The following is a 21,678-nucleotide window of genomic DNA, read 5'->3' as shown; positions in this document are numbered from 1 at the left end:
ATATATATATATATATATATATATATTGACGCAGGGATGGAGTATCGGATGATGATGATGTAATGTTAGGAGAAAAAGAACGATATTCAATAAACTTGTATCTAAGTTCTACGCCGGAATGGCTCCATATAACACAACTACACAAGGACTTATTTTTGTCACGGTATAGTGGTATACTAGTCACTAAAGTGCATTAAGTTGCTCCGCAACGACGTCGTTTTCCTTGTTTCTCGTTCGTTAAAGTTGGTACAGCTCTCGTGAAAATCCTAGTCCCCCGATGAGCTGAACCGGCAATGGAGCTGGACAAAGAAACCGAAATCCTTTCCCGCCTGGCCGCGAACCACCTCTTCCTCGGCCAATTCGAGCCTCTCCGGGCGATCATCATCGCCCTCCGCGCCCGGAACCCCAACCTCGCCCTCGCCGTGCTCCAGACCATCGTCGCTCACTCCGGCCGCTTCGAGAATGTTCTCTGGTCGCCGTCGTGCCCTTCCCCAGCGATCCTCACTTACTTGTCCACCGTCGAGCTCTTGCAATTCGACAACGCCTCGTCGGCCTGGGGATTCGATCCCGAAACGCTGCGGCTGCGCGCCGAGTTTTTATTGCTGGTTCAGAGCTTGATCGATAGGGTTTCCGAGAGCCTCAGGAAGGGTTTCGATTTGGGGAGCATAGAGAAGGAGAAGGAGAAGGAGAAGAGCGATGGTTTCGAGGAGTTGATGGATGGTGCGGCGAGCAAGGAGCTGAGAGACGGCGGCGGTGAGTTGGAGCGGGGCGTTAGGGTTTTGGATAGAGTGTTGGAGTTGGGAGTGAATAGGTTGAAGCCGGAATCGCTAGCAGTAGTGAGTCAAGTGAGTGAGACTAGTGTGGAAATTGAGGAGGGGGAGTTGATGTGCTTGAGGAGCCTAGTGTGGGAGAATGCCGATGTTTTCGATGCGTTGTGTTGGAATGTACAGAGGCAAGTGAGGGGTTGGGAGGGAGATGATGCTTCGGGTATGGCCGTTACAGTGAGGAGGGATGATATGCCGAAAGAGGAGGATGTGAAGGTGCTTCGGATGATACAGAGGAGTGTTCAGCTAGCTCACTTGGATGCTATGAAAGAGTGCATCAAGGATGGTCAAGTGGATGGAGTGGTTTCGCGGATTCAGTTCCTTCACCTTGATTATGGAGTGGAGGAGACCGAGTATCGGTATGTATTCTAATGCTTATGCTCATTTCTTTGATTGGGTAGTTAACATTTGAAGCCGTGTAAGACCATGAACCCGGATAGACTGATATTAAAGGTTTTTGGATGGGTTAAGCAGTACTAGAATTTGACATATGTTTCTGGATTTTAGTGTTTGTATCAAAAGGTGATAGATAGGAGGGTTGTTCAGTTTAACGAGAGCTTTATATATGTACTTCTTGATATGCTTCAGGAATTGTAGGCATGGTGCTCAGATGGGGAATTAGGAATATGAAAAGTTATGGTTCTTCAGTTAGTGAAGTTCTTACTTTTTACGATCGTTCTTTTGTGACAACATGGAGCAATATTGCTTGTTCTAATTAATATTATGATCGCCTGCTTGATGTTAATTTCCGTTCATTTTCTTTCCCATTATATCTCGGTTATTTCCATCTCAAATTGTTGCATTCTTTTTAAAGCATTGCTTTGCAAGATCTCTTCAAGATGGTGTCATCAGGAAAGGAGGGATATGGAGATTCCTGGCGAGACATGCGAGAAAAATTACTGCAGATTTATAGTGCAGCTCTTGCTTCAAGCTGTGGGCATCTTGTTAAAATGATACAAGTAATGCTACAAGTCTTTGTCAGCAATCTTTTGTATTTTTACTTTATGCCCACTCTCCTATAATTTAACTTCTTATAATTAGATGATTATGCTTGAGGTTTGAATTTCCAATTGGAACGGTATTTGGGATGCGTTCCTTATTTGGAGTGTTGTTTCATAGCATCCGGAAACTTATGTTATTGTATGCATGTATCTACGAACTGCTTAAGCCTGAAGTAGGTATACCAGCTCTCCCAGTTTCATAGGTCCATAGTCTTTTTCGAATCTAATTAGGGTGGTTTTCTGATGAAGAAGCTAGCTGTTAACAATGAATGTCTGTTATATTATATATCTATTATGACCACTAGTATTGTCTTATGAAACATAAATTCCATTAATGTTTATACAGTATTTGAGCATTCCTTATCACACTTTTATATAAGTTATTTCTTTTTAGCAATATGTATATATTCTTGAAGGGGTACATTGAATTTATATGTGGCTTTCTGTAGGTTCTTCAAGATGAGTTACTCTCAAAAGAGATTGAGATGTATAGATCTCTTGATAACAATCAGATTCCGCCACCTCTTGAACGTCTTCAAAGATATCTTGAAGAATTAAAACCTGGAACAGATGTAAATGATAAAACTTCTCCCTTCAGTAGTGTGGTTGCGTTTTGCATGAGAGACATGTACCATTATGCTCGTGTTTCTGGTCTACACCTGCTTGAATGTGTCATCAAAACAGCTTTGTCTGTGGTGAAGAGGGAGCAGCTTCAAGAAGCTAGCAATGTATGTGCCTAGTTTTATATTTGAATAGATTTGTGAGTACAAAAATGATGTTTTCCTTCTTCTGTGGGTATATTATTACTTGGTGTTTAATTGGTAGTATAATTTGAACCCTTTCTCGTTTCATCTCTCCGCAGATTCTTTTATTGTTCCCTCGTCTTCAGCCGCTAGTAGCTGCCATGGGTTGGGATTTACTGTCTGGCAAAACTGCAGCACGAAGGAAATTAATGCAACTGCTGTGGAAAACAAAGTCGCAGGTTTTACGATTGGAAGAATCTTCCCTTTATAGTAACCAGTCAGATGAGGTACTTTTCTTTAAAGTTTTATAATTGTGATAGTTACTCTCAAAATGAAATATGTAACTAACCGTAAGTGTTATATATTGGCAGATATCTTGTGTGGAATACCTTTGTGATTCTTTATGTTATCAACTCGATCTTGCCTCTTTCGTGGCCTGTGTCAATTCTGGCCAATCATGGAATTCCAAATTATCACTGACATTGTCGGCAGAAGACCAAATAGCATACAATGGTGAAGATGCCCAGTTAGACCCTTTCGTTGAAAACTTTGTACTGGAAAGGCTTTCCGCTCAAAGTCCTCTTCGGGTGAGTCTTCGAGACCTAACTATAACCATTTAGCGATTAGTTTATTGATTTATTGGCACGAAAGTTAAGTGATATTTAATCCAAAAAAGAAAGAGAGAATATGTCCAGCAAAAGTAGACCTCCTATGAGTCCTATCATGTCGCACAAATTCAGATTACATTCGGCTCAAAGGAGAAACACACTAAAAGCAATATCTTTAAACTGCTTAACAGAGATACCAAAGGTGAGCGACATATGTCTGTCTGTGCAGAATTACTCATGTTGGACAATTTGGTTGGTCATCTAAAAGACTTCTTGCAGCTGGAATAAGAAAAGAAAGATCATAGTTTCCTGTTGTGGTAAAAATACTTGGTTGATGGTTTAGAGAGCTTCATTTGAACAATCATTGAGCCTTTTGTTTTTCTCATATTACCTCTTCCTCAGTATGTGAGTATTGGGGTGGTACTCTTTTGAACAGTTCTGTTGTACACTTATACATGAATGTCGAAGTTTGACAGGATGCATTTTCTGTAGGTACTGTTTGATGTTGTCCCAGGCATAAAGTTTAAGGATGCTATTGAATTGATAAGCATGCAGCCAATTGCTTCTACTTTAGAAGCCTGGAAGAGGTGGGTATTCATGTGTCATACCTTATAGGGTACAAATGTAGTTTGTTATGCACAATTATTTGTCTTTATGTATGACTGGATGTACAAAGAGAAGGGTAAACATTATGATATTGAGGATACAGTGATTTTACTCATGCTATCAGTGCTTACTATTTTCTAAGTTGATAACCTGACGAGCAAGTAGTTAGTAGTTCTCGCCGCTGATTCTGTGGTTGTTTTCTCTTGTAACAAAAGAATGAAATTTTTCTTGCACTTTCCATGGTTACAAATATGAAGAATTCATGGGGTTGCTTAATAACATGCTGCTAGATTTAATTATTCATACACTTGGTCGCAGATATATCAAGTTAGTCAATTTTATTTTGTACGTTAGTAGGACATTTGTTTAGGAAGCCACGCCGATGGGGTTGGGGGTATACAAGAAACTTAGAATTTTAAAGAAACAAAAATCTATAGAAGAAAAAAGAGTTGGAGTGATCCAACCCTTAAAAAGATCTGCAAATTATCTGTGCACACAAGTTATATTTTTGGTATTCATTGTTGTTATTCTATGTTGGGATTTGATCCACTTTTCTTATTGTGTTGATCTTTTGGCCTTTCCCTATTCTATTTTATTATATGGTAGGATGCAGGATATTGAACTTATGCACATGCGGTATGCTCTAGATTCAGCCGTTCTTGCACTTGGAATGATGGAAAAGAGTATGACCGCTGAAAGTCATCAAGTTGCGTTTTGCTATCTAAAAGACCTGCAGAACCATTTGGAGGCTGTAAATACTATCCCCCGCAAGGTAATCTGTTCGTGAATGTTGTTTCTCCCAGTCTAACATTTTCAATTTTACCTCCATTATGTGGTTGTTAGAACTGGTCTGGTTCTTATCTTTATGACAACTTCAATTTGCAAGCACTTGCCATTTGTTTTCTTGACCTAATGTGTGGCATGTTGTTGTTGTTCATGATTTTAAAATCATAAAGCAATGCATGAAAAGTTATTTAATCATGTACTGACTGAAAACTTCCAGTCTTATTTGGCAGACCCTCCAAATATACATGAACTTCAGTGTTTTCTTTGAATCCAATTCTCATGATCTGTATCTAATATCATCAGTTTTAATTTCCAAATTTACATGGTAATATAAAAATTGATTAACTCGCCTGTACAGCTGTATTCATTTCCACTATTTCAAAGGTTTTGTTCACTGTTGCAGATCATGATCGTGAATGTCATAATTTCACTCTTGCATATGGATGATCAGTCTCTCAATTTGAATCAATGTGCCTTACCAGAGAATTATTCTGAAGCACACTACACATGTACTTCAGAACAGATCAATCTAACTACATATGAAGGGGGAAATGAATTGGTTATATCTTTCACAGGGAAACTCCTTGAGATATTACATCACTGTCTTCCTTCAACAATAGCGGACCTTGATCATGCTCTTAGTGATGGTATGAATAGGGGTGGAAGACAAGCGGTGGAGTGGAGAGTGTCAATTGCTAAACACTTTATTGAAGAGTGGGAATGGCGGTTGTCAATTTTGCAGCGTCTTCTTCCATTATCTGAACGTCAGTGGAAATGGAAGGAAGCATTGACAGTATTACGAGCTGCACCATCTAAGCTACTTAACCTGTGAGTTTTACAGGCTATTTAATCACTTCATATTGGTTAATGGAATGAGTTGTTTTTCGTGGGAAATTTATGACTGTTATAAACTATGATGATCACTGCTGTACCAAAATGATAGAAAATAGTGGTGGTATATGCAACATGATAGATGATACCATTTGAGAATCTAACCCAAAATTATTTGGCAATGTGTCGGTCAAACACCTTATAAGGTCGTACCTTTCTGATGTGGGAAATTACTTTGGTGAACTCTGAGCCATACATGTGGAGAACTTATATTGGGTGGCATCTGAGTACTGTGTAACCATTGGGCCGGACAGTTGAGCAATGTCATGATAAAATTTGAGCACCCAGCCTGACACCAACTGTCAATGGGAGGGCCCAATACCTTATAAGATCTTATGCAGTGTCTTGCATTTCATGTGAGACATTGCTCTCAAAAATATTAAATAGTCAAATAATAGTCTAGTAAATTGTAATACATTGCTGAACCTTCTATTCTCTAGGTAAAATTTTTTGTTCTTTTGTTATGCAGTTGCATGCAAAGGGCAAAGTATGACATTGGGGAAGAAGCAGTGCATCGATTCTCATTGTCTGCAGAAGATAGAGCTACACTTGAATTAGCTGAATGGGTTGATGGTGCTGTCAGAAGACAGTCGGTATGATTCCGATCCAATAATTTGTAACCATTTACTTTATGCTTATCAGCTTTATACCCAAATGCATGGAAAAACTGCTACCAAATCGTGCATCTTTGTTTCCAGTTTTGCTTTACCTTCTTTGTTTCTTTTCTTTTCACCTTGGGCACTTAGGAAGTAGCTCTGACTTTACTAGATTTTCTAGGTAGAAGATGTAGTCTCTCGTGCTGCTGATGATGGAACTTCTACCGTACATGATCTGGATTTTTCATCTTTACGATCTCAGTTAGGTCCTTTGGCTGCAGTAAGTGCCTGGATTGTTAAATCTGTGTTTCCCACTGTCATAACTTGAGGCCGAATATCTTAATTGATTTTATGGTTTAAGCTGATGTTTTATGTATATTCTGCCAGATTCTTCTTTGTATTGATGTTGCTGCAACTTCGGCACGGTCTGCAAAGATGTCCCAGCAGCTTTTGGATCAGGTAATGCTCAAACTTCTTGAATTTGAAGTTTTTAATCATGGAAAAACTACACAAATTTTTTATATATTTTATCTTTGTAAATGTGTCCATAATTAAAAAAGATTATGGAGCTTTTGCAGTTTTATTATTAATATTGGAATGGCCAAGTTAGGACTTAGGAATTACCAAGTTAACTTGAGTTGGAAATTTCTTGTGTGAAAAACTGATGTGAGATATGGAAAGTTTCCTAATTAGTTTTGTCCTTATTCCTTCCCTTTAAGTAGTCCATAAATAGTTTAATGCAGAACCGGCATTATCTTTACCATATGGTTAGGTCTTTTTCAAAATAGGCTATGACATGGTCTCCTTTCATATTATGAGTATTTGTTTTGATTTAACCTTTTGTTGAAATCGTATAACTTTTTGAGACCAAATGTACAGCCTCCAGTTGTTTATCTACAGTAACCTTTGGTGTTTTCTATGTATATGCAGGCTCAAGTTATGCTGTCTGAGATATATCCAGGAGTTTCTCCAAAGATGGGCTCCACGTACTGGGATCAGATTCTTGAAGTGGGAGTTATTTCTGTTCTAAAAAGAATCCTTAAGCGTTTACATGAGTTCTTGGATCAGGTGAGATCTTGGTATACCTTTGTTTAATTGAGAGGGGTCTTATTGGCATAGATGCACTAACTTATTTTGAAGACTGCTGGGCAATGAACTAAACAAAATAACTAGTTACTGGTCTTACTTGTTCTTTTACTTTTAGGTTACTTTCCAGCCCTAGGATAGTCAATGATGCGAGTGCTTAATGTTTTAAATACTAAACGTAAAGTAAGAAATTACTTAGTTATTGATCCTTGCTCTATCATTTTCAGGATGATCCTCCAGCCCTTCAGGCCACTCTGTCTGGGGAGATGTTAATCTCCTCACCAAAGGATTCCCAACGATTGGGCCAACGGGAACGTGTTCTTGATATGCTACATCATATGATTGAAGATGCTCACAAAGGCAAGCGACAGTTTCTCAGTGGTACGTTTTCCGTTTTCCTTCTTAGTTTTGGCCATGGAAGGGGAACTATGATGTTTGGCTTCATATGCCTGTAACATGTCCTTAATCCATAAATGTATAGGTAAGCTCCACAATCTTGCAAGAGCTGTGGCAGATGAGGAATCAGAGCTGAATTTTTCTAAAGGAGAAGGCCCTACTGTTGACCAAAAGGTTCTATCTGATTTTGACAAGGATGGAGTTCTTGGACTGGGGCTAAGAGTTGCCAAACAGATACCTTCAAGTTCCACAATTGGAGAAACTAGTGTGCAGCCTGTTGATTATGATGTAAAGGACAGTGGGAAGAGATTGTTTGGTCCATTAAGCACCAAACCCATGACATATCTTTCCCAATTTATTCTTCACATTGCAGCAATTGGTGACATAGTTGATGGCACAGATACAACTCATGATTTCAACTTTTTCTCCCTCGTGTATGAGTGGCCCAAGGATGTAAGATTCATTTTCTTTCTCTTTCTTAGCAGTTGCTCTGAAGTAGGTGCTCTTTACTTGACATTTATTCCCATTATCACTTCTTTTGGTGAGGTTTAGTTATGCATGTAATTTAACATAATATGATAGTGTTTTAGAGGCGCACACACACTATATATATCATGATATTTGACTCTTAGTCCAGTGATGATCTATGCTTGGGTTGGTGTGGTATGAACTAGGAGTGTTGCACAAGCATGCAATTAATATATACCTGATCATTGAGTGGAGATTGACTATTTAATGAATGGTTTCCCCTGCTTCTCATATTGGTACCGGTTTTGAAGTAATCCAATTTAAATAGAACTGTTGACCGAACCGACTTCAATATACTGGAATAATAGAATACTGTAATAATAGTGCTATTTATGGAAAAACTGATAATCTGATTATATATCCCAAGGAGTGCATATCTAGTAGATCCTAGATGGTAATAATGATATAAAAGGGTCAATGGTATCTCTTAGGTGTAGAATATTCCATCTTTGTTTATTTTCAGTAGTCTGTTTCCATTAAGAATCCCATTGTCGAAGCTCTGGTACTTAATATATTATGATCTACTTGATTAACTTGGAAGGTGATAGGTTCTTTATCTTACAACTTGGTATAACATGACCGTTGCTGATTATGGATATGTTGTGGTTATATTTTGCAGCTGTTAACCCGTCTTGTCTTTGACCGGGGCAGCACTGATGCAGCTGGTAAGGTAGCTGAGATTATGTGTGCAGATTTTGTGCATGAAGTAATTTCAGCATGTGTACCTCCAGTTTACCCCCCACGCTCTGGCCATGGATGGGCTTGTATTCCAGTCATACCCACCTTCCCTAAGAGTGGTTCGGAAAATAAAGTATTGTCCCCATCTTTCAAAGAAGCTAAGCCTAATTGTTACTCGCGTTCTTCAGCTTTGCCTGGAATCCCTCTCTACCCTTTGCAGTTAGATATTGTAAAACATTTAGTCAAACTATCACCAGTGAGGGCAGTCCTGGCATGTGTTTTTGGGAGTAGTATTTTGTACAATGGCAGTAATTCTTCTATCTCGGGCTCCTTGGATGATGGACTTCTACAGGCACCAGATGTTGACCGGTTGTTTTATGAGTTTGCTCTTGATCAATCTGAGAGGTTACCTTCTTGCCTGAAAATGATTTCTCTTATCCTACTTACTATGTGATATGTAATATTACTTGTTTGCTGTACAGGTTCCCAACTTTAAACCGATGGATACAAATGCAAACTAACCTGCATCGAGTTTCAGAGTTTGCTGTAACAGTTAAGCAAACTGACAATGGTGGTGAATCAAGAGCTGCTATCAAGAGGCTCCGTGAGCTTGACAGTGATACTGAGTCAGAAGTCGATGATGTTGTTAGTAATAGTATTCTGACAGCTTTACCAGATCTCGATAGTCAAGGTGGCACTGCTCTTGATTCATGGCGTGATTCATCTAAATCAGATGTTGCTGAGTTTGACACTTCAGTTTTCCTTTCTTTTGATTGGGAAAATGAAGAACCTTATGAGAAAGCAGTACAACGGTATTATATAGATCTTTCTTAGTCAGCATTCATGTAGATGGTAACTTGTTATTCTGGTATTCTGTAACACTGTGCTTTCTACACCCTGGCATGCTTTCTTTGAATTCTTAGGACCCACATTGCTAAATGACTTTAAAAGGAGGACCTACTACAGTGTATACTCAGAGATCTTCCAGTAGAACGAAACAAAAATAGTATGACTGGTTTAGATTCTGGATAATTAAACTGAAAGAAGCGTTCTCAGATGTAAGGACACTACGAGAATGATATGTATACATATGTTGGAATAGCCTCCGTGGCTCCTTTTATGCACAAATTATCTAGTTTCGAGAGAATATTGATATGGAGTTAATTTTTATTGGAGGGTGGGTTGTTATTAGGAAACTCTGTTCTAATATAGTTAATTTTAGGGCAGGTATTCTCATCTTAGTTTCAAGTGATTGTTACATACTATTTTCTGTAACTGATGCTTGCATTTTACAGATTGATAGATGATGGAAAACTTATGGATGCTCTTGCACTTTCTGATCGCTTTCTGCGCAATGGAGCTTCAGATCAACTCCTTCAGCTACTCATTGAACATGAGGAAGAAAACCAGTTAGTCTCTGGACACTCTCAGGGTTATGGTGGCAACAGCATTTGGAGCACTAGTTGGCAGTATTGCCTGCGGTTGAAGGATAAAGAAGAGGCTGCCCGACTTGCTCTTAAGTATGTAACTTGGTGTATAGTTACGCTGGTTCATGCTAGTAGAGCATGATATTTCTCTATGGCATTTATATACTGTTATCAGCTTCTTTCCATTTGTGGAGCTGTGTTTTTCTTATTATTTGCCTAATTGGTATTGCATGCTCTATCTCTCACGTTTTGAATTTATAATTGTTCGAAAAGTCATGAAGATGTTTTAATATCATATAAGAATGTGTTGTTCTGGTTTACCCCTAATTTCTCTATCACTACTTAATATTGGTTTCCTGCCATTACATGTTGTGAGTCATCCCAATATTCTTAATGTGAGGTAATTGGGACCATGCTCTTCTTTGTCCTTATTTTCTTTCTTGCTGGTTTGAACTTCTTGTCCACTACTTATGATTCTTGTTTCTGTTCTTCCCTTGTCAGTAGAGATTCATTTCTCATTAAAAAAAGGTGTTAGCATGTACCAGTGATTTACATGGATTCATTATGCATCTTTCCATAAACTTTCCGAAATCATACAAAGCTTTTTCCAGGTGTATGCATAAATGGGAACTGAATGCTGCTTTAGACGTACTCACCATGTGCAGCTGCCATCTGCCTCAAAGTGATCCTATTAGGGAAGAGGTACTACTTTCTTATTTTCTTGTTTGAGAAATTGTTTCATTATATTCTTAATTCTAAAGTGCTCTCTTGATGCTTCAGATGAAATCACAATGGTACTTTATGTTACTAGCTGAACTTAATCTGCTCTTGTTGATGATATACTCCTTTTGTATGCCTAGGTAATGTACAGGAGACAAGCTTTGCTGAGGTACAGCCACATTCTAAGTGCAGATGACCATTATAGCAGCTGGCAAGAGGTTTAATTCTGGCCTTTTTAATGTCATAATAAAAATTAAAAAGTGATAGAAACTATACATATTTGGGCTAGTCTATTGACTTTTATAGGCTAGCCCAAATTATCACTCAAACTTCTCCTTATTGTTTAAGTTTCTTCTGTATTTTCTCTTTTTTAACTCCTTTCATTGCCAGGTTGAGGCAGAATGTAAGGAAGATCCTGAGGGGTTAGCACTTAGATTAGCTGGAAAAGGAGCCGTTTCTGCTGCCTTAGAAGTGGCTGAAAGCACTGGGTTATCCATTGATTTGCGTAGAGAACTGCAGGGCCGGCAACTTGTGAAGCTTTTGACTGCAGATCCTCTCAGTGGGGGAGGTCCAGCAGAAGCTTCACGATTTCTTTCTTCACTGCGTGACTCAGATGATGCTCTACCAGTTGCCATGGGTGCGATGCAGCTTTTACCTGATTTGCGGTCGAAGCAGCTTCTTGTAAGTAATTAATTTTATCTAGTGGTATAACTTGTGTTTTGACCTTCTCTTCTTTCGGTGAATTATCATGGAAATTTTATCTGATTCATAGAGTAGTATTTGAGTTTTGAACGTCATTTATCTAGTGGTATAACTTTTGTGTTTTGACCTTTTGTAAAGGTTCATTTCTTCCTGAAGCGAAGAGAAGGGAATCTTTCAGATGTTGAGGTTTCTCGGCTTAATTCATGGGCCTTGGGTCTTCGTGTTCTGGCTTCATTGCCATTGCCGTGGCAGCAAAGATGTTCTTCCTTGCATGAGCACCCTCATTTGATACTTGAGGTTCTTCTGATGAGGAAACAACTACACTCTGCAGCTTTGGTAAGATATAGCTTCTTAAAATGCTTTCAATCACATAAGATTGTTTTTGAGACTGAATTCATTACCGTATGAATATCTGTTACAACATACAACATCAAAGGTGTAAAAGTTGGATCATGTTTCCTCATTGAGTCTGGCATTTTCCATGCTCTCATGCTTGGTTTGTACTTCTATGCTATTACTTAGTGACTTCTTTTATTTGACAGATTCTCAAAGAATTTCCTTTGTTGAGAGACAATAATGTGCTTATTGCCTATGCTACTAGAGCTATTGCAATCAGTATTAGCTCTCCCCCAAGAGAACATCGAGTATCTGTTTCTGGGACAAGATTGAAGCAGAAAACAAGAACAGGTGCACCTGTGAAGTCTTCCTTCACCAGCAGTCTCAGTAACTTGCAAAAAGAGGCTCGCAGAGCTTTCTCATGGGCTCCACGAAATAGTGGAGACAGGTCCACCCCGAAAGATGGTTACCGTAAAAGAAAGAGTTCTGGATTGACACCTTCTGAAAAAGTAGCTTGGGAGGCCATGGCTGGAATCCAGGAGGATCGTGCTTCAAGTTATTCTGTTGATGGGCAAGAACGGCTTCCTTCGATTTCAATTTCTGAAGAATGGATGCTATCTGGTGATCCATTGAAGGATGAAGCCGTTCGTGCATCTCACCGGTACGAGAGTGCTCCCGACATAACACTTTTCAAGGTATTGCACTTGGCTAGGACTTTCAGGATGTATAGTAAAGACAGCAAGGCAAAATATATTTCATATTGCTATTTGCCAATCTTACCAAGGTATTCAAGCATCTGAGGAAAGCATTTTCATCAGTTTGCTGTGTGCTTACTGTTAGAATTATACTTTCCTCGGATGAAGCCTTTTTGTGATTTGTAGGAAGTTTTTGTGTATAAAAGCAATTAAAGTAGAACTGGTGTCTCTTGCATGCCAAGTTCTTGTCTAGACATCTGTTTCTGTTGCTAAGAGTTAAGGCTTTCTCTGTTCAGGCACTGCTTTCTCTATGCTCAGATGATTCTGTGTCCGCAAAAACTGCATTGGATTTGTGCGTAAGTCAGATGAAGAATGTACTGAGTTCCCAACAATTGCCAGAGACTGCATCTGTGGAAACCATTGGTCGAGCATATCATGCCACAGAGACGTTTGTACAGGTATCCCTTCACCAAAGCTCTTAGAACGCATGATCCGAGTTAAATTGATAATTATGTCATAGTCCCAATTCCATAACCAATAAAAGCCATAACATTCATTTTCCCCATGCAAAATATAAGGGAGTGCCATTGCTCGGACATCATCATTATGTGCAATCTAGTTTGTGAATGAAAAACTAATTCTCGTTGCACACTTTTGCAGGGATTACTTTATGCTAAATCGCTATTGAGAAAGCTTGTGGGCGGCAGCGATTTGTCGAGCAATTCTGAAAGAAGTAGAGATGCTGATGATGCATCTTCTGATGCTGGTAGCTCTAGTGTCGGTAGTCAGTCCACAGATGAGCTATCTGAAGTCATATTGCAGGCAGACATTTGGCTAGGACGTGCAGAGCTCCTTCAGAGTCTTCTGGGATCTGGAATTGCGGCTTCGCTAGATGATATTGCAGACAAAGAGTCATCTGCCTCTCTTCGTGATAGGCTGATTGTGGAAGAACGGTACAGCATGGCTGTATATACGTGTAAAAAGTGCAAGGTAATAATTTGTGGAATCTGTAGTAGACTAGTAGTCAACTTTTTCTGTATTGTTGAAAAGTATGTGGAGCTTACGAGTATTTGGTGCTTCTTTCAGATTGATGTGGTTCCTGTTTGGAATGCTTGGGGACATGCTTTGATTCGGATGGAGCACTATGCACAAGCTCGCGTGAAGTTTAAGTACGTGAATTTATATATCTTTTTTGGCATTTTAATGGTTAATATAAAACAATGATCTTTCCTTTCTCTACAATCTCTATTTCACCTTGCCTCCTCTCATTGCTTTTTGTTCTATTGTTTCCCCTTCTGAGTGACAATACATGTGCTTACTAATATTTTTGTCCTCCTATGATGTTCAGGCAAGCTCTTCAATTGTACAAAGATGATCCTGTTCCTGTTATTCTTGAGATAATCAATACAATTGAAGGAGGTCCGCCAGTTGATGTTTCAGCTGTTCGTTCCATGTAAGATGCCATTCCAGCTTTGATGTCAGAATTTTAATATTTGTCATGTGTCAAAACCTTTGGGGTTGCTCTCTGAGCTAATTTTGAGAGTCAAGTGAAGTGTCATCGTATTTCAGTTAGATAATAAATCAATTTTTGTTTTCAGTGTGCCTAATTTAGTAATGACTAGAATACTATCAAACCTGATGGCCTATATAGTACATTTCTGATGTACAGTGTTTATATTAATCAGTGATCTTGGTTGAATGAGAGGCACTGTAGTGTTGATGATGTACCAGGTCTTAGTTATGCTAGCTGATTCTGAACAAGACGCTGTCTGACATGCTATTCTGATAGAATTTTGGTGTACTCTATGCTAAACTGTTAATTTAGGGTTTATGATGTATAATCTGGAAATGAAATGTATACTGCAGGTATGAACATTTGGCTAAAAGTGCACCTACAATCTTGGATGATTCTCTTTCTGCTGATTCATATCTTAATGTGTTATACATGCCATCCACATTTCCTCGTTCAGAGAGATCCAGGCGTTCTCTCGAATCTGCAAATAGCAGCTCCACATACTTGTCAGACTTTGAAGATGGACCACGCAGCAACTTAGACAGTGTTCGGTATGTTGAGTGTGTCAACTATTTACAAGAAGTAAGTGGCAAATTCCTCGTACTCTCAAGCTAAGATGATTCATATATGATGCCTAGCACACCATTCTAAAGAGAATGAATGATTAGCATCTGCTTAAACCCAACAGGGTCTTGTTATTTGCAGACCTCAAAGGTCAATCTAGACACCCTCTTTCTTGTTCTATTCTTTTGAAGTTACTTTATTATGTAAATTGTCAGTAATATCCTTTTGGAAGGGAGCATTGTATGCATGAGACAATGGGTAATATGGGCAATTTATATTATATTATAAACTAAAATAATAATAATAATAATAAACATTAAATAAGAGTGTTTATTCTTTATGTGTAAACAATTTCCCAAAAATTAGTTTGTTCTTGTTTGGTAGCAGAAATCTTACTATTAAGTACAAATTAAGGTAGATTCCTATTATCTTTATGTAATTAACAGTGGTATTCTCGCTATCATTTCTCCTGTGCCATTGTGTATTATAATGTTATACTAATGGTCAATTATGAGATCCTTGATGTGTAATTATCTTTCAATCTCTTGCAGTATGCCAGGCAGCATTTACTCAATTTCATGTTCAGGCATGGCCACTATAATGATGCTTGCGTGTTGTTCTTTCCTCCAAATGCTGTTCCTCCACCTCCTCAGCCATCAGTAGTGGGGGTGGCATCCTCATCTTCATCCCCTCAAAGACCAGATCCTCTAGGAACTGATTATGGGACCATTGATGATTTGTGTGACTTGTGTGTTGGCTATGGCGCAATGCATGTTTTAGAAGAAGTGATTTCAACAAGAATGTCATCTACAACCCCACAAGATGTAGCAGTGATCCAGCATACAGATGCTGCCCTTGCTCGTATTTGTGTCTACTGTGAAACACATAGGCATTTCAATTACTTATACAAGTTTCAGGTATTTAGTATTAATTCAATCATTTCCGCTAACAAATGATGCTTTTTTGTGTCTTCAACTTTTTAATTGCTTTGGTTGTGTAAATTGTATCTTGAAAATAGTCCACCCCATTTTGGACAACAAATGGAGGACTGATGGTAGTCCAAAATACAGTCTGAGCCTCTGTTTCAAAAGGAAATTCTAGGAAAATAAGAAATGACATAGCACTCACCGTAGCATAATTCTGAATGTTGTCATAGACCCATTGCAGAATATGTTCCAACTTAAATGAGCCACAGTTAATAAGCAAGTAACACAGACTTTTAGTTTTTTATTCTGTATTTACTTTCTATATTGACATAAACCAAATAAATTTTTTTTACACAAGTATTACAAAAATCAAATGACAATCCCAATAATTTCTTTCTAGCCTCTCCTGTTTGAGACAATTTTATTGGAGTTTGAGAAACCTGACCAAGATGAAACTATGAGTTGTCCTCAACGGGCATGAACTGATTCCTCACAGAATTTTAGTATATAGTTAACTGTTCTATATTGTCCAGACTCATAAGTGCATTCAGCATGAGCAGTTAACATCTTACAAGTACCCCTGCTAAAATGGTGCATTATTTTATTTTTAAAAGGTGCATGACTATCCTATTTTAATTTAATGTAGTTGAGTTTTTACATTTACTCCATTTTTCAGGTTATTAAGAAGGACCATGTCGCTGCTGGACTCTGCTGCATTCAACTTTTTATGAACTCTTCTTTGCAAGAGGAAGCTATAAAACATTTGGAAAATTCCAAGGTATGCTCTTAACTTTTGCTCTTGGACTGGCTTAATTTGTCTTGAACTACTTGCAATATGGCTATTAGTGTTCTCCTTAATGATTTTCAGCCTGGTAGTTTGGTAATTAGCCCTGCTATTTAAATATGTAAGAAGGAAAATAAGTGTTGGTTTGGTTCATGATCCAAACATAAGTATTTCAAACTAGGATACAATTGAAGGATTTTTCCCCTCGTAGTTTAATATTTTAAAGCATGTTGATCTCCATGTTTGGTGCTATTGCTTACCAAAGTTGACATGTACTTGCTTTTTATGGAACTTTCTATTCGAACCTTTAACCTGAAAACAGCTTTGATTTACAACTGAAGGTGTGCTAATGATCATACCTCTTTGTTTGTTTAGCTTGTCTTATTTTTAAATGGCCTAGTGACCACATTGCCTCTGTGTGTGCGCCCATTGGATACTGTCTGATGGGTAAAATATAAGACTTCACAGAAAACCTTATAAAGCTAGGTTTATCCACCATTGCCAATATTCTTTGGTCGGATGCCTAGATTTCCTAGTATTGCAGCTGGGTTAACCATATGTGCAGCTGGAAACCAGCAGCTTTATGTCACCTAGTTTGGGTTTTACACATATTTGGCTCAGGTTTTGCAACGTGAGGGGGTCTGCGAGGATGTTGATTGTTGAGTGTAGTTCCTCTGTGGAAAAATAGGACCCTGCACCAGAGCTCATAAGGATTGGGGCATTCCTCTCCATCATCGCCTATTGGTTTTGTTTGATCCCTAGATTTCTTCATTAACCTAGTTATGTAATGTTTCCAAATTTACTGAATATGTAGTAGTTGCACATATGTCCTTTAGGTTTTCATATACTGTTATCATGGTTGTAGATGCACTTTGATGAAGCGTTATCAGCACGGTACAGAGGTGGGGATTCTACTAAGCTTGTGACAAAGGGTGTTAGAGGAAAAGGAAAAAGTGCCTCTGAAAAGCTCACTGAGGAAGGACTTGTCAAGTTTTCTGCCCGGGTATCAATTCAGGTAATTGTATCATGGAGTTTTCTCCCGGTGATATCTATGACTTGATATTCTATACTGTGGACCAAAAGAATGGCCAAGTTCTATAGATATATTATGTTTTTGAATCTAAAACCCTAAATCCAAGTTTAGTCCAGTGAACAGCTGAGTTGTTATAGTCTGAAATAATTCATGTGGGTTTGTTGCATGGCAGGTTGACGTCGTGAGATCCTATAATGATTCAGATGGACCGCATTGGAAACATTCACTTTTCGGAAACCCAAATGACTCCGAAACATTCAGGTTTACGTTCTTTTGAATCCTGATCACTGCTGGGTGATATATGGGGCACATCTTTAGTTCTTTTTCTTGTCTTCTCTTTTTTTCTTCTTCAAAATATTGCCAAAAGCTTTTTACATCTGTATCTAAAGGGATTTATTTCGCCTGGTACTTTCTCATATCTATTTTACAATGGAAGAATCATTTTTCTTTTCCAGCATGAAAGAGTCTATTAGTACCCTGATTTGCAAAAGCTGTGGGTTTTCTCCTTGTCTGCCGGCGTTGGCATCCCTCACCCAGCATCCCATCTCTTCATGTTCTTTTTCTCCCTCTCTTGTTAACTCTTCCTTCCTGATCTGTACTGATTGGAGGGCAGTGAGGTCGCCGACAGTCATTATTGCTGTTAATGGCTAAGTCGTGATTGTTCCTCCTGTGAGGTTGTCTGCCATGGCAATACTAATTGTGAATATTTTTGATATGATGGCAAAGGAATTCATTCCTCTCCCCTTCGATCTTTTTCAGGAGAAGGTGTAAAATTGCTGAATCTCTTGTCGAAAAGAACTTTGATTTGGCTTTCCAAGTGATTTATGAATTCACCCTTCCAGGTAGCCATTATAGGATAACTTCGTTTTCAATCATCTATTCCTTTGATGCAGCAAATAGGGTCTGGAAATATTGGACTTTTCTATTAACATTACATCCTTTTATAATTTCCAGCTGTGGATATATATGCTGGTGTAGCTGCATCGCTTGCTGAAAGAAAAAAAGGTAGTCAGCTGACAGAATTTTTTAGAAACATTAAAGGGACCATTGATGATGATGATTGGGACCAGGTAACTTGTTCTCCTAGTAATGTGTCTACTGTCATTTGGTAAAAATATTTATGGTTCTTGTCGGCAGATACTTTTTGTGAACACAGAAAGGTAACATGCAAATCTTGAAATGATTGCCTTGAAATTGAAAGAGACAAAATTATATTGAGGCTTTCCAGATTATTAGTGAGGTAGAAAAGAAATTAGGTGTGATCATTGGCATATACTTCTTTTCCTTTGACTTCTCTATTTGACATGTTCAATGAAAGCGACGGTTATGTATGTGTCTTTATCTGGTGATTTGATGACATGGACTCCCTTATAAGTTATAAGCCACCTCAATTCAAAAAGCAGCACGCGTGAATCATGTGATACTAAACACTACAATGAATTATGAATTAGCAAATAGTGAGAATTTGATCATAATAGGTGGTATTTGTACAAATATGAGAGGGACGTTTAAGTGACGAAAATACCTCCAATCTTATTCAGCCGGGAAATATATGATAATACTGATCGCTCCACTCATTTTCTGATAGGACAACTTTAAGCCTATGGTTCTTTATTTTTCAAACTTGCAAGTGTAACATAGTGTCACATCTGGCCACCTCTGTATCCCAACTACTTCACTCTGTCTGGAGTTGGTAACTTGTTGTATTTCTTTTATTTGGTTCCTAATTGATCATGTATATATTTGGATTATTGCAGGTGTTGGGAGCTGCAATTAATGTATATGCTAACAAACACAAAGAACGCCCTGACCGTCTTATAGACATGTTGACCAGTAGCCACAGGTGATAATTTCTGTCCTAGGTCCCATTAATGTTTGTGATCATAATTCATTAATAATACTAGTGCTATCTTTTTTAATTGCTTATGAGGACATACAATTACTACATTTATATTTCATTGATTGTTCAGATATTTTCTATTTTGATCTCTTATGTATGGATTATGGAATCATACATTTTTGAGGCATGACCAGTCCTTGAACCATGAATATCTGAAAGTTGCATTATACTGAAAGTTGCATGTTGGAAAGTGTGCATGGACATGCTACACACATCAACACAGGGAGATACACTCCTTTTCTGTGACACAAGATAGAATTTTGAGGGTGGGATCTCCTGTGTCTTCCCAATCTTCTTCTGGCTTGTGCCCTTCATGTAGCATTCAAACCGAATACTCTTGAAATTACTTCATACTTCCACATATTATTGGTAATATAGGAAACATTTCTGTTTTTCCCCCTGGAAATGAGGAAGAGCAGAGCTCTTTTAATCTCACACCACATGCAGTTCATCATATTTATGAATTATGATGATGTCTCATGGAAACAAGACCCTGTATGATTATTGATTGAGTTTATACTTTGTAGTTAATGGATTCACACCCAAACTTAAGATCTTGTTGCTTGGTAAATGACCGAATATGCCTACACCTCCTTATTGGCTTATATTCTATTCCTCTGCATACTTAAAACACTTGTCTGTGTTTACCACACTCAAATAATTACTGGGTAGTACAACAGTAGGAGAGAGGAGCATGCTACTGTTCTATGTCGTGTCCATTTTACAAACAATTCATTATGGTTTTGTAAAATTAGTTGTAGTTTCAGACTGTTGGAATCTTTACTTCACTTTGACTATTATTGATGCATAAGCATCTGTTTTACTTACATACAGGAAAGTTCTGGCGTGTGTGGTTTGTGGGCGTCTGAAAAGTGCATTCCAAATTGCTTCTCGTAGCGGAAGTGTAGCTGATGTCCAATATGTAGCTCATCAGGTTGCCTTCCTTTCCATAACATTGCTCTCATCTTTGATTTAACAATTTCCTATCTCATTGAAAAAGATTATTCACACTCATGTCATGATTTCATTTGGTCAACTTAAGTTTATGTCTTAGCTCACTGCTCGTATGCTGATTCTTATCATTGTACTATCCTTTTTGCAGGCATTGCATGCGAATGCACTTCCTGTGCTTGATATGTGTAAACAATGGTTGGCTCAGTACATGTAATTTGTTAGCTCGAGGAAATCCCAGCTGACAGGTAGGGTAGACCGGTAGTAGATAGGTAGGGTTTTGTAACGAAAAACTAGGATTGAAGGCTTAGTTGAATGGAACTAGATCTAAGTCGTCTGCTGTAGATAGATGAGCAAAAATTAGAAAAACTTGTATATATTTTTGGAAAGGAATATTATCTGTGATGTAATGATGTACTTTTCTTCTGGATGTGGCATTCCCAAAAGTACACTTGAAGGGGACAAATCCCGAGCACAATCACCCTTTCGAAAAATACATGCATCAAAGACCAAATTTTGTGTCGCACTATGTGCTTCATTAAGGGTGATTGAGCTCATTTTGAATGTGAGATCGTCAGGTCCTGAGCACGAGGTAAAAATGAGCTGCTCAAACTAGACGAAAATTCCGAATGATGTCAACCTTTCTAACATTCTCCACAACATATTCTTTGGTTATTGTTCCTTTTTCTTTTCTATTTTCAGTTCTAGTACACATAACAAACAAAAAATTTGCAGATTGCTGGTGTGTTTATGTTGTGTTATATGATCATTTTAGCCCTTAGTCATCTTAAGGTTCTAGATCTTCAATGTTATTAAGGCGCTAGTCAGTATTTTATGATATCAAATTATCAACTGCAATCTCATTGTCAAGTAAGACATAACAGTCTCAAACATGCCACCAAACTAGTGAGCATTTTCCCTCGATAGTCATTTTGCTCCGTCTCTCTAAATAAAAAGAGAATTAAACAATAATTAAACTTGGACCGGAAAACTTCATTAATATCATAGAGAAACATACGCCATATATATGTGCATGGCAGAATTACAACATCGACTCTCGAGAAAAATAGTGGTCGATGAGTTCATAATTTATTACATGATTTCAGAAGAAAAAAAGAAAAAAAAAAGTTGTAATCAATTTCCATACTGTAATTTAGCAGTCACCACTTTGGACTCCTCTTTCCAGGGGAAAGCACACCATAAGGTGCCATTGCTTAAAAGCTTACATGGACCATTTGGTGATACGTACCACGAACATGTGTGATCTGTGTATAAACATAAACCGTCTCGCTTGTCTTCATAGATATTGAACTTGTGATTCAACTGGTGACTATTTGAAATCCACCCCATCCAGCAAGAGAATAGAGTCGTCCCCCATATGTTC

At 38.2% G+C, this 21,678-nt stretch overlaps 1 protein-coding gene across 1 annotated transcript; it reads left to right on the top strand.

The window, feature by feature from the left end:
- The first annotated feature begins 160 nt into the window (after positions 1-160).
- LOC101291736 lies at positions 161-21,009 on the top strand. The gene is made up of 37 exons (XM_004303388.1): positions 161-699; positions 745-1,183; positions 1,639-1,783; positions 2,275-2,553; positions 2,688-2,855; positions 2,940-3,155; positions 3,669-3,763; positions 4,389-4,554; positions 4,972-5,396; positions 5,929-6,052; positions 6,237-6,335; positions 6,443-6,514; positions 6,986-7,123; positions 7,369-7,522; positions 7,623-7,990; positions 8,685-9,148; positions 9,226-9,555; positions 10,039-10,263; positions 10,782-10,872; positions 11,031-11,108; positions 11,281-11,571; positions 11,731-11,928; positions 12,135-12,623; positions 12,920-13,081; positions 13,284-13,613; positions 13,710-13,792; positions 13,972-14,076; positions 14,490-14,718; positions 15,252-15,617; positions 16,303-16,404; positions 17,276-17,425; positions 17,616-17,704; positions 18,203-18,285; positions 18,398-18,513; positions 19,201-19,286; positions 20,178-20,277; positions 20,446-21,009. The coding sequence occupies exons 1-37, from the start codon at positions 294-296 to the stop codon at positions 20,509-20,511; spliced, it is 7,527 nt and encodes a 2,508-aa protein (XP_004303436.1). The 5' UTR covers positions 161-293; the 3' UTR covers positions 20,512-21,009.
- Positions 21,010-21,678: the final 669 nt, after the last annotated feature.

The sequence above is a fragment of the Fragaria vesca genome, linkage group LG6 (assembly GCF_000184155.1).
Source record: "Fragaria vesca subsp. vesca linkage group LG6, FraVesHawaii_1.0, whole genome shotgun sequence".
NCBI classification, from domain to species: Eukaryota; Viridiplantae; Streptophyta; class Magnoliopsida; order Rosales; family Rosaceae; genus Fragaria; species Fragaria vesca.
Note: the sequence above shows the minus strand (reverse complement) of the source record. Positions and strands in the feature narration are given on the sequence as shown.

Coding starts and splice junctions, on each gene's coding strand:
- LOC101291736 (XM_004303388.1), top strand. CDS start 294: ATGGAGCTGGACAAAGAAACCGAAATCCTTTCCCGCCTGGCCGCGAAC. Junction 7,991..8,684: donor TGTATGAGTGGCCCAAGGAT/GTAAGATTCATT, acceptor TATATTTTGCAG/CTGTTAACCCGTCTTGTCTT. Junction 9,556..10,038: donor TATGAGAAAGCAGTACAACG/GTATTATATAGA, acceptor TGCATTTTACAG/ATTGATAGATGATGGAAAAC.